At 47.2% G+C, this 13,514-nt stretch overlaps 1 protein-coding gene across 3 annotated transcripts in view; it reads right to left on the bottom strand.

Moving 5' to 3' along the window:
• RAC2 (Rac family small GTPase 2) overlaps positions 1-13,514 on the bottom strand; it is a 31,744-nt gene that overhangs the window by 5,530 nt on the left and 12,700 nt on the right. For 2 of the 3 annotated variants that reach the window (XM_064420310.1, XM_064420312.1), the window contains exons 1-2: positions 3,149-3,306; positions 126-197 (exon numbers count right to left, since the gene is read on the bottom strand). In XM_064420310.1, the coding sequence (XP_064276380.1) occupies positions 126-197; positions 3,149-3,183 (107 nt within the window). In that variant the 5' untranslated portion in view covers positions 3,184-3,306. Of the gene's footprint in view, positions 1-125; positions 198-3,148; positions 3,307-13,514 lie in introns of those variants that run through there. The other variant, XM_064420311.1, reaches the window with a different exon arrangement.

Raw genomic sequence — 13,514 nt, 5'->3', positions numbered from 1 at the left:
GGGTTTCCTCTGCCTGGCATGGAGATTGTGACCCATGGAGTGCACAACAAGGGGTCACTGAGCCCCTTCACATCCTGCTTTTCATGCCTCCCACCCACTCCGAGACCTGTTTATGAATTACTCACACAGTGGGGATGTATTCTCCTGGGAAGGCATTGGTGGTATAGCTGATAAGGAGACAGGTTTTTCCCACAGCCCTGGAAGAGAAAGAAAACAGTGGCAGGAATTCATGGCAGTCTTGCTAGGGTGAGATGGAGATGGGGCAATGCTTCCACACCTCTAATCTAGCCCTATCCAGAGACCCCTGGAAGGAAAAACATATTCACAGGGCCAGGCACTGCACAACCAAAGTTGGAAGCCTGGCAGGAAGAAAGACGTCGTCCAGAAATGGTTGTTGTCTTTGAGCATGAAATCTTGTTTTTATGGTCTAGTACAGAGATGACTCAGGTAAAACACATCCACTCTGAGATGGAGGTGGGAGCCCATTTTGCTGTGCATGCAGAGTGCTGTAGGCTCACAGCCAGGACAGGTGCATTGGCTTGGTGTGCTGTGGCAAAGCTGCCATGCCAGCTTCAGCACTCGAGTACAGGCACTCCTGCCTGCTTTTCAGCTGCTGTGGCCAGGGACTGGTAGCAACTTTTACTGACTTACCCAATCTTTCCCACGCACACTAAGCTGCAGCAACACCTGCACAGAGAGCTGTAAGGAGCCAGAAGGGTGCCTGCCCCCATGGCTGCTGGAGGCTGCTGGTGGTGTTTCTGAGATAGAAGCTGGTGCTTCCTCTCCCCACAGCCTTCCTCTCCCCCCAGCCTGCTGCAGCAGGGTGGAGTGCAAGGTAGCTGCACAGTCCAGGCTGGTGAGAGGATTGGTGGGATAAGGAGCAATGAGGCTATCATGTGGGGGAAGGTGTTGTGGACAAGCTGAAGCCCATGGTGAGGGAAAGAAGTGCAGAGAATCAGAAGAAAATAAAGCAGCCAAGATAGGTGTTGGAAATTAAAGCCTTCTCCTGCTGGGATGCAGATGTTTCTCAGGTTTGTGTGGCCTAGGATAGTTGGCCCTGTTTCAGTAACAGAACACACAAAATAGAGGTGGTGACAGCAACCTGCCTCAACCAGCACAGCCCAGGGGGAGGGAAAGGTCTTTCCTGGGCAAAGGTTGGAATTCTGCTGCTGGGGACTCTCAGACCATCTCAGCTGAACCTGCAAAGTCCCCAGCCATGGGGCTGCAGTTCTGCCTTTCTGTGTGTCCTTGATAGGCACCCTGGTCACAAGTCACCTGCCTCTGTCGCTGGACTGGGGCAGCTGAGCAGGAAGCTGAGCTTTTCGGCATGCTCTGACATTGGTTTCTTCCTCCTGCCACCCCCCTTTCTTAGATTCTCCTCTCTCAGTCCCTGCTCCTTCCCCAGGTGCCTTGCTTGCTTCTTATCACGGAGTTATCAAGGGAGGTGAAGCTCACTAGGAAATGCCTCAGGAGATGTGTGGGCCTGCGAGTGGATTGGTCATGGCGAGGGGAGGTTCTGAACTGGTGTGCTTGAACAGAGAGCTGTGTAGAGGGTCAGTGAAGGGGTGAAGGTCACAACACACAGGTGAGGTTAGTGGCATCTGCAGGCTCCTGCGACTGAACCCAGGGCATGTTAAGAGGTCATATGGGGAGGTTAAGAGGGGATGTGGGGCAAGAACAGCTATGGGACATCATGTGAGCTGAGTGGTAGGAGAAGGTCCCATGGTTGTTAGGGTTGAGCCAAGAGGGTGACATTGCTGGCATGGCCAGGAGGGAGGTGAGGGGTGGTGAACCAAGAGCTCAGAGCTACTTGTAAACTTAGCAAGCAGATAGACCTTGCTAAGGGGGGCCGTGTTGCAAGATGGTGAGAGGTTTACAGAGGTGCAGAGTACAGAGAAGCAAAATGACGAGACAGAAGATATTTAAGAGGAATTGAGGCCCTAGGGGTTGAGAGCAGGACTGATACTGGTGACACAGGACATGTGGTGGGGTTAAACATGATGTGAGGGGATGCTGCCTTGAGGGAAGGCTACAGAGTTGGTGCTCTGTGTGAGAGGCAAACTGGGGGCGGGGAGGTGGGTAACAGATAAATGCCCAGTGGAGCTGTTAATCCAGCTCTAGTTTAAAGCCTTCAGGGACCTTTCTTAGAGGTTTTTATTTGGGGTTCTGTCTTTCCTCATTCCCTCTCCCCGCCCCCTTGCCCCAGCCCCTGAGAACATGTCTGACATGTACGGGTATGTGTGCGGACATCTTCTTTCCCAGGCGAGCTCTGAAGGAGGAAGTGACTGAGGGGAGCAGCATTGCTGTAAATGTCTCTTCATTTGCTACCTTACAGCTGCCCCACATAAGTCTGCCCAGCTTCTAGGTGGAAAGGAATTAAGCTGTTCCGTTCCAAGCACAGACTCTCCTCCTTCCTTCCCTTGCATTTACTCATCCCACAGGGTGAGCAGATGCTCTGTCCACTGTATCCTTCCTGCCCCAGGCAGTGATGACTGCTTAACTCATCGATGGCTTGGATCAGGCCATTTCCAGGCATCAGGGGACATGGGCAGAGAAGCCACCATGTTGTGAAGGCAAGGCTTTGTTAGCTCCCACTCCTAAAGGGGCCTATCCTTGTGCCTATCTCAGTGGAAAGAGCTTTTTCTCCTTGTGCCCACAGAGGGCCCTTGGCAGGAGTCTCCAGCATGTCCTAGTACAGGGCTAACCTGCTGAGAAAAGCTGAATATAGAGGTCCTGATAGACATCTTGCCAGGACCAGAGTGCCATGCCCTCTCCCAGTCATTCCCAGTGAGCACACGGCTTTCAAGGAGCCATTCACCTGCAGGAGAGCACTTGCACCTAACGGGTTTTAATCAAACTCCTGCCTACAAGTTGAATCTGGCAGGAACACCATCACCTCCTGTGCATGGGACAGATCTGCTGTATTTCCCATGGATGCAGATGGAAATGCATGATCAGTGTTTCCATGCAGATGCCCTGTGAAATGCCCTCTTCCACACTCTCCCAAGAGGAATGTCCCTTGCCCCAGAGAGGGAGGAGCGCAGGTCAGAAGCAAAGCGGGGCAAGTTTCACCAAGCATCCACCCTTCTCCGTGGCCCTGGTCAGAGCCTGTCCCACCCATGCCCCAGCAGACCCGCAGGGTACGTACCCATCTCCCACCACCACACACTTGATGGCTTGCATGGCTCCGGACCCGTGGCGAGGACGGTGCCCGAGGCAAAGCGCAGTCAGGCCAAGGCAAACAGCGGGGAGGGATGGGCAAATGTGGGTATCAACAGCAGGTTGCAAGAGGGAGGAAGTGGAAGAGGGAACTTCTCTCGACGATCAGCCTCCGGTCCCTCCGCCCCTGCACCGCAGCGGCAGCGCTGGGCAGAGGCCGTTGGCTGAAGGCGGAGCGGGCGTGACTCCTCGCCCGGGATGACGGCTGCTGGAATAATATTTCTCGTTCTCCCTGCCTGTCTCACCCACTCCCTTCCCACCTCATCCCAATGAACAGCGCGGGGCACCAAACTGCTTTTCCAGGGCAGCTGAACAAGGGTTGGAAGCGGGGTGAGATTGTGGAAGGGTGGGTTTTGTCCTCTCTCCTTTATCATCCAAGCTTTGGAGGAGGTGTTAGCAGGGAAGGGAATCTGAAGTGGGACTACTAGGGTGATGAGGGGTAATGAAGGTTTTTCAGGTCTTCCCAGCGCCCCTGAGTGTCAAGGGTGAAACATCACAAGGAACAACACTTCTGCGAAGGCTGAACAAGGAAGTCATGCAGCCTCTAGAAAGCAGCTGCGACCCAGTGGCTGCTCTGTTCCTCCTCCACTGTGGGGATAAGTATTGCTGCACTTACTTACCTGCCCAGACTGCTAGCAAATCCTTCTCTTCTTCAAGCTGAACAACCCAACTATCTCAGGCAGTCCTCATTGCCCTCAGAAAATAAAAGATTTTTAGAGTTAAGCATTGAGAAGAAGAAAGCAATCACCCTAAGAAAGAAGAGACGAGCAGAATGATCCCTGGAAGCTCTACTACTTTCTTTATTGAAATGAGGTTTTGCCTCCTCTTCCTTCCTTCTCCCATGCAACATTAAGCCTTGAAAAGAGTGTATGTGTGTACATCTGTGTGCTCCAGCCTGACCTCCTGAGTGGATGGGCAGGAGATGGGTTTTATAGAAGATGGGATATGGTGGCACAGAATTAATTAAGAATTTGGAGGCCAGTTAGAGCAAGAACAGTGGGTTTGCTGCTGGGATGTTCCTGAAGGAAGGAACTCTGAGTAAAGCGCCTCTCCAAAGGCTGATGACCTTTGTGCTGCTGCAGCCACAGGAGGCTGTTGTGATTGACCTGCTCTGGAGGAGAGTGCTCCCAGCTGTCACTCAGCGCTGGCTGTGGCCCAGAAACCTTCAGCCATGGAATGTTTCCAAGTCTTGCCGCTCTTTCAGAAGCACAAAGTGACCAGCTGTACGAGGTGTTCCCTCTGTGGGTGGCAGGGAAAGGGGAGGAAGGAAACCCACTGACACCGCTGCAAGTGAGAGCAGGAATGGGACACAGGAATCCAGGTCACAGAGGGACATCAGAGAGAGGGACAAAGGCTTTTACAGAGGGAAGCTGGAAAGGACAGGCAGGCTCAGGATATATTAACTCAGTTAGAAGGCAGGTGTATCAGGCTCTGGAGAATGCTACTGGAGTAAAGATAAAAACCATTCTGGAACCTGGTGGCAGGGATGAACAAGGACCTCTGATCTGCTGAACACCTGACCACCAGTGTTTGCTTATGTCCTGGTAGTGTGGCATATGGGCTTGTGGGACTGGCAGTGTGGAAGGGACCGGTGAGGAATGCTATTTTAATTGGTCAGGGAAGAGGGATTGTTGTGGAGAACCCACATACAGGTGGGCCTCATGTCAAAGACACTGTAAATCTGCATGTCCAGCAATGAGTTATGAAGTCGTGTCAAGAGCCCATTTCTGGGCAAATTACTTTTGCAAGAAAATTCCCTGCAACTGCAATGGACAGTCAGTTCTTGTCCAGTCAGAAGTCTGTGCTGTGAATCTATAAATATCCTTCCTCCACCAGTGTCTGCAGAGGGACAACAGGGATCTCCATAAAAGCTTTCAGGATGTTTCTTTCCATCACATTTCAACAGGATTAAATGGGATTATTTAATAATGGGATATTACACTCAAAAAACACATACAGTAATCACTCTAAGAACAACTGGCACCTGATGCATTAATACCTTTCATTTGTACAGGCTGCAGGAAAAAGAAGGAACCTGCAGGAAGCAGGCTCATAACCCCAGACTGAGCACATACAAATGTGTTGCTGCTGCTCTGGTGTCCTCTCACACCACCAAGAGGTGCTCTTGACATGGGTTTCCTTCTGCATGTACAGCAGGGCGCACATCTGGGCTTTCTTGTTCCCTTTGCTGAGTTTGAGGGAGGTGCTAATGGGAATTAATTGCTCAGTGAGACACTTTTGTTCTGGGAGCTTTCAGGGTCCTGAGCTGGGTCACCTCAGAGCGACCTGGATGTGTTGAGTTGGCATGGCACCCGTGTGAGACTGCAGAGCAGGGACAAAATGCATGATACTGTTTTTCCCAACAAGGATCCAAAGCACTGAGGACCATCTATCTCTCCCTCTCTTTCTGTGGTGTTTTGCTCCCTCAAGGATGATGGAATAAAAGTAAGGGGGCTCTTTTAGAAATGATGCTTGCACATCGCAGCCCCGTACAGGAGGGCAGGAGCTGAGCAGGAGGCTTGTCCTTCAGCAGAGACAGAATAGCAGGGAGGATTCTTTCATGGAGGCAGCACAATGCTCATTTCTTTGCACACACAGGACGTGGTCACAGCATGTCTTCTCATCACCCTGGATTTTTTTTGATGTGACCTCTCTCTCAGGCAGTCCTGAGTGGCCATGAGAATTTTTCTCTGTGCATTGGGTGCTCACCAGGGTAAACATTAATTTGCTTTAGCCTGACTGGGCTGCAAACTGTCCCCACTTCCTATATTCCCCTTTTGTACCTTCCCACTTCCCCTTTGACACAGCTTCATATCATCTGTCTCCCGCTTTTAGTTCTTGCTTTGCTGCTTCCCTTTTCCAAAATTCCCACTCCTCCCCGTTGCTGCTTCCCCTCCCCCCGCCACTGCTGTGGTTTCTCAGACTGACACAGTTGCTTGAAAAGCCTGTCCTGACAAGAGCTGAGGTCATAACTGAAGTGGGCAATGCTGTTCTGCAGTCCCTCTTAGAGAGGCTGTGGAGTTGTTTCATACAGGGTCTGTTTTCTGATGGGGTCCTCTTCTCCAGCCCAACTTTTTTCTGTCAGACAAAAGCTTAGAAAAATAATGAAGTTTCCAATGCAGCCTCACTGAAGATACTGAAGCTACCTACATTTACATCCATCATAAGCAACTCCACTTGCAAAAGATGCTTACTTAGTCTTGCACCTCTTACTCATGGGCTGTTCTGTAGACCAGCCCTCCTGCAATCAGGGTCATGTTGTCCATTCCTGTGTCCATTCCATTCCTGGCCTCGTTTCATGGAGGCTTCTCTGTCTTCTGAGTGTAACTGCTCTCAGCCCTTCCACTTTGGGCCAAAACAGCAGTTTTGCTGCCATCTTCCTCCCCGGAGCACTGAAAGAGATTCACCTCCTCCTCCTCATCTTTTCCCTTATGGATCTGGGTAAACAGAAGAGCATGGCACAAACCTTTGGGCTCCATGTTCTTTGTGATGGTTGTTTCATACTTGTTTGTCTGTTGAGAAATTGTTCACAGACAGTAAACCTTACTGGGGTTTTGTGGCTTGGCCTTATCTGCTTCTCTGTACTTCTGCAGGTCCACAGTGATGCTGATGTGGGTTTCCATTCCCAGAGACATTTTACTATCAGCCAGTGACAAGCCCCATCTTGCTGATACCAGTGTGCCACTTTAACAGCAATAAATACAGACCAATATCTGACTGTGCATTCTTTCCCACAAGGTGCTTTGACAGATGAACAACATTTTTCACCTGCCTGTTGTAGAAGGAAGGTAACAGGGACTAAAGATTATGTGTGCAAATTCACGCTTGAGTGTCAGCTGCATTACTTGATTCCCCTCCCTGCTAGCACTCTCTGTATGTTATCAGATATTACATATACTGTGTTTCATAAATAGAGATCTAATACATGTCTTTTCTTGTAAGAGATAATGTCTTCTAGGAAGACTGCACCAGGGAAGTGAAAAGAGCTGTTTGGAGTACTAAGAAAATCTATAGCTATTCTGTTTTACAAGACTAATATTTCCTGAACTACCAAAGTAAAATCTGGTGCTTCCCTTCCACCATTTTATTTCAAAGGCATAAAGCTTCAATCTTGCTGCACTTTCAAGTCTAACAAAAAAAAAAAAATCCCTCTGGCTCTTCATTCAAGTTTATCAGACTCTAAGTGACCCTTCTGTAATCTTTATAAGAGGGTTTCTTCTTGCCTATGGCCTTTTATAATCACCATCTTTTTACCTTTAAAATAGACTCCAGTCCCTAAGCCCAAACTGAATGGCAACCTAAGCCTCCTGAAGGGGCTATTGAATTTGAACAGACCTGTACATTGTTGCTCTGTGGAGACTTGTGGGAATACAGCTGATATGTTCAGCACACAGAAATACATGGCACTTTGTCCCTGCCTTTATCCCCTTGAAAGCAGTAGGAAACATTTATATGTCCTTTTTATTTACACAGTTATTTTAAGCCTGTACCGTGCATGCACATTGTTAATTTGATATTTTCCATCATGACCACCAGAACAACAGATATTTCCAGCTCAAATTTAAGTTTTTGTGTGCAGTGGGGGAGCATCTGGGGAGAAAAAATGGGTCCCTGGCACAGAAAGCACAGGGACTAATGTCTGCAGTACTGATCTGCAGCAGTCTGCCTACTCTGCCTATGCTTGATGAGATGAGAACAGTGGACCAGCCTGGCTATGCCCTTTGCACACACTGGCCTTGCTGAAAACACCTGTGAGAGAACCCACATGCTCTGAGCCACTGGCTTGGGCAGCTCTGACCACACTGTACAGCATTTAAACCTCATTTTCCCTGGATACATTTGATCCTATATCCCAAGGGCATAATTAATTTTCATTTGTTCTTATCCTTCCCTTCCCTTCGTCACTGTGTCTTCCTTTGCATGTTGTCCCCCTATGTTTTTTACTCAAAATAATGAAAGTTCTGTTTTGTAGTCCATTCATGGTCTTTTCATGCCATGCCCACAGCACACGTGACACCTTAAGGGCATTTTCTGACACATTGAGGTAGTGTTGGTATCCATCTGAGCTGACTACAGATCTGTATTGCCTGTCTGGGATTGTCAAGCAGACTGACTTCTCAACTGGTTCTAGGTTTCCTCAAGAGAGGAACTGGTAGTACTGCTCCAGGGTAAGCCTAGAACTGAAGTAGTTTGCCATGAGAATTAGTGGATGACAAGGGACCACGACAGGGAGAAATGCTTTCCCTGAACTTTGGAAAGAATGGGAAATGCTCTGGGGTTAGTTTATTTACATGATCTTGTCTGTTGTGTACCCTCATGAGAAAGCATCTCACAAGTGCTTTGCTTTTACATGACATAGACTCATGCGGTTTTTCATCAGTGCATTCCCCATTCAGACTCCTGTGGCTGAAATAACTGAAAGCATTTAAGGTCCATCAAATGTTACAAGAAAAGCTACCAGATCCAGAGGAATGCAAGTACTGGAGGTGATCACAGAACTGAAATAGGAGCAAGGTGTCCAAACAGGGCATTCAGGCATTCCAACAGACTGGCAGCAAAAGCTTTGAGAAAGAAACATCGAGGAGCTAAAAGATGAAAGAAGTATGGACGAGAGACACAGGGCCAGGTTTTGTACTCTGCTGGAGTGGCTGAAAGTACTTCAGCAGTGCACAGAAGTATGCATTCTGGTGTTTGCAGGCCTTTGTGGTTTGACCTGCTCACACACGTGTGCAAGAGCAGCCCTAACCCAGCTGCCTGTATATGGCTCCTACCTTTGTGCAGGCAGGATCATGTAGGCACACAGTTTGTGGTGATTGGCAGTGGGGCTGTGCCTGTGTCTCATCCCCAGTGGGCACAGCTGTGAGCAGCAGGTGAGCAGCATTGACAGCAATGAGCCATGGAGTGCCCACTGACCCATCACCAAAGGGAACAGAGGGCACACAGGTGCAATGCATGAACGTGAGGGTATAAAAGGTTGGGCTAAAGAACAAGAAGGGCAGATGCAGCCTTCTGAAGTGATATGATGTTACTCTGTATGGGTTGAAGCCTTCTGAAATTGTATGGTGTTACTCTGTATATCATGGCCATTTCATCTGGGAGGTATGCTGTGACAAGATCATATCTTTCTAGTGAGTACTTTAGGTGGATGTGTCTGCTGGATGTCTGCTGTAATACTGCTGAAACTATGTTTTTGTAGAAAAGAGTGATGGAAGGAAGGAAGGACTGGAAGTTATACACCGGAACCAGCTCCAGTGAAGAAACTGGGGGCTCTGGGCCAGATTGTGGAGTAGTGAAGTCTCCTCTTGGCAGGAGTAACTATGACTCTCTTAAGAAACAGCACAGTTACTAACCGGGCTTAGCTGTGGATGTCACACCTCTTTGTGGCCTGGCTGGATACCCTTTGTGGTAACTAAGTCAATTTCTACCCCAGTGTGAGAGAGGGTGAAAATCAGCCCTTACAATCGTTGGACTTGCCACGAGGGGTAGCATCATGACCTTGCTGAAACAAAATTATTGGCACGGTTGTTTTGCTGTTGCCCAAAGCCTTGTCCATGGGCAAGAGTTGGACACAGCTGGCAGTCTGGGAGATGGCCAGCTGCTGACTATTACTATCTTCACTTGGATGTGAGTGGTTGTTATCTTTCCAATTATTGCGATGGCACAATCAATGGCTTTGAGACTTATATCAACTGCCACTCAGACCAACCCCTCAGATCTGAGGGTCAAGGATGCCGATGTTCCATCATTACCCTCTGTGCCCAGGGAAGAGGATTTCAATCTGGTTTGTTTGGAGTTTGTTCTCCAGGATCGCTACGGTGAGGCTGACCAAAGCATGTCCCATTAGCCCCCAACAGCGGGGCTTTATTTGCACTTCTGGTTGTTCCAAGAACCTCAAGTTGTTACAGCTTGGGGTTAAGAATGCTAAGAGGGAGTATTGACACCTGGGAGTGGTGTTTGTGGACATTGCCAAGGCCTTTAATGCCATTTATCATCAGCATATCCTTGCGTGGTCCAGAAAGGGACTGATCCCCATACAGTCCAGCTGGTTAGGGAAATGTACAAGAACATCAAAATGTACATTTCTATCAAAAGGGAGAGGACAGACCCTATTTATATTCGCTCCAGTGTCAAACAAGGTGACCCTATGTCACCTTTGCTATTCAATCTTGCACTTGATCCCTTTCTATGCAAACTTGAAACTGAGAGTCAGGGGTTCCACCTGGTAGATTGAAAATAATGGCCATGGCCTTTGCTGATGATTTAGTGCTGTTGAGCAATTCCTGGGACAGTATGTGTTGTAACATCAAGATTCTGGCGACCTTTTGTGAACCTACAGGTCTTTGGACACGGGGAAAAATGTCATGGCTTTTATATCGAGTCGACAAGGGACTCTTATACCATCAATGACTGTCCCTCATGGGTGATAAATGGATCCTCCCTTCATATGATCGACCCAGAGAGCTCTGAGAAACATCTGTGCACATGGATTGATCCCTGGACTGGCTTTGCTGATTCAGGTTTATTAGAAAAACTGGTGGATTGGCTTCATCAGATTGGTGACTCACTTTTTAAGCCTCTTCAGAAGGTTGATATACCCAGAATGTATATCATCAGAGACTGGTATATCTGGCTGACCATACTGAAGTGAGTGTGGGGCTCCTCAAATCCCTTGACTTGCTGATTCGGAAATCAGTCAAGGAGCGGTTTCATCTTCCTCCAAGTACATGTGCTGCCATCTTGTGTTTGGGTTATAAAGATGGTGGGTTAGGCATCATCAAGTTGGCAGCGCTCATTCCAAGTATTCAGGCATGAAGACTGCATAGATTGGCCCCGTCTTCAGATGAGGCTCTGGTGGTTTTTCTAAGAGAGGAACATCTGGAATTGTTATTTGAAAAGTTATGGTTGCGTGCTGGTTGTAAGAAGGAGTCCATGCCACTGATTTGGGAGCCTGTACCAATGATAGAAGGTGCTGTTGGTGGCAGTGATGAAGGCCTGTCAGAATGAAAGTCCCCTGTTCCTAAAATCTGCTATCCAAGATCTTGTAACTGGCAGAAATTGGAGTTTGAAAACTGGAAACATCTGATTGCTTGGGGCCATGGTGTTCATAATTTGGAGAATGATGATATCAGTAATGCCTGGATAAGGCAATATAAGAGTATACCTCTTACAGAAAACTAATATAAGAGTATACCTCACAGAAAACTAATAACCGCCTTGCAACTGAGAGCCAGTGTCTACCCAACAAGAGAGCTCCTGGCTAGGGGTAGGCATGAGGACTGTGTTAGATCCTGTAGACATTGTGGTGCTGATTTTGAAACCACAGCCCATTGGGAGCTGTCCAGTCACTCAGAATGCCAGTATTAAGAGACACAATGCCATCTGTGAAACTCTTAGCTGTGAAGCTAAGAGGAAGGATTGGACAGTATTCCAGGAGACACACTTGACAGATGATGTGAATGAACTATTGAAACCAGACTTGATCTTCGTGAGAGGTATTAAGGCGTTTGTGGTTGACGTTACAGTGAGATATGAGCACAGCAGCTTGTCACTGAGCTGAGGCTGCTGCTAGAAGGCCAAGAAATATCAACGCCTTCATTCACAAATACAAGAATTGACAAATACGGTAGAAATTGAATTTGTAGGCTTCCCCATGGGAGCCAGAGGGAAATGGTACAACAAGAACTCTAAATTGGTCCTTGGTGTCTCTAATACGAGGCTAGGGAAGATCTCCCGGGCCCTGGCATCCAAAGTGCTTGCTGCCTCTGTAGATATTGTACATATATTCACGAGCAAAGCTTGTTTGACTGTATCTGTTTAATAAATTAGGCCCCTTCCTGGCCATGGTCAGCTGGACAGTGGAATTGGTTTTTGGGAGGGAGGGGTTAATCTTTCATACCATGTTGTTTCTAGCCCATATTTTGGGCTTTAAATTCCAATTTGGACTAGGTGGATGGGCCACCTTTACTTAACCTGGAAAAGACACATGTATTTGTATATGTTTATTCAGTAGCCCAGAATCTCAAGACAGAAATTTGCAAAGGGTAGGATTTTGACAATTTGTGACCCAAATGCAAGCCTCTGATAGGTTTTAGGTGTGGACATTTCTTGTAATGAAGATCTGGGTGAAAACATGGGTGTAACTGCTGGAAATTAGTTTGCATTAATGTAGCTCACTCCCTTCCTCTTTTTTTTCACTCACAAGTTTCTAGCTGCATCTTAGTAAAAATTTAAACTGGCTATAGAAAATGAGTCCTAAATGCTTACCATCAGCTCTTCCTAAGATCACAGGTTGTGATCCTGCCTACAGCTGCCTGTGTAAATTCATTCTGGATTTCTGCCACTGCTTGGCATGTTTAAGCTAGGGATATCTCCCACTCTTCACTGGCGATTCATCCAAACCAGCACTAAACTTTCAATAAAACCATAGGTTAGAGCAAATACAAAACACTGTGAGGAAGGGAGAGCAATCTGTGTCCTTCTTTCTGAGGTTGAATGACCCTAGATCAAGGGACCGAATCGGGGAATAATTTCAGCAAGTTTTTGTCTATTTTCCTACACCCAATTTCATCTCAGATTGGTTATAATAATCCCATTTCAAATCTTCTGGATTTTTCAATTTAATTTTTGATTGGCAATATCTCCTTTTGAGAGTGTTTGTTCAACTCTGTTCATTCCCCTTCCTGAAAGGACAGCTTTCCTTTCAGGAAAGGGAATCAAATCTTGAAATCAGAGGACAGAGTTGAAATTATTCATTTCAGGAAAGGGAATAAGATCTTGCAATTTCAGTGAGGATCAATTGGGCAAGCTTGGGTCTGTGTCTGTATTCCTGCTCTTCAGGTCATCCCATTGGCTTCTTTTGTTTTCACATCCTGTCAGGGTTTGTTGTTGTTTTATTTTTTTCATATTTGACTTTTTCTGTTTCTCTTCTTTTTTTCAGCTTTCTTTCCTGCTTTTAGGGATCTCAACTGGAATAATTTTGGCACATTTTTGGTCTATCTCCCTGCACCCAATTTCATCTCAGTACCATTGGTTGTAGTCACTCCATTTCAAATTTTCTGGATTTTTCAATTTCATTTTTGATTGATCATATCTCCTTTCAGGAGTGTTTGTTCAACTCTGTCCTCTGATTTCAAGATTTCATTCCCTTTCCTGAAAGGAAGAATTTCTTTTCAGGAAAGGGAATGAAATTTTGTGATTTCAATGAGGATCAATTAGGCAAGCTTCGGTCCATGTTCCTGCATATCAAGACATCCCATTGGCTCTTCTTTTTTTCACAGCCTATCAGGTTGGTGGTT

The sequence above is a fragment of the Passer domesticus genome, chromosome 5 (genome assembly GCF_036417665.1).
Source record: "Passer domesticus isolate bPasDom1 chromosome 5, bPasDom1.hap1, whole genome shotgun sequence".
NCBI lineage: Eukaryota > Metazoa > Chordata > Aves > Passeriformes > Passeridae > Passer > Passer domesticus.
The sequence above is the reverse complement of the archived record's forward strand: the minus strand, read 5'-3'. Positions and strand labels throughout refer to the sequence as shown.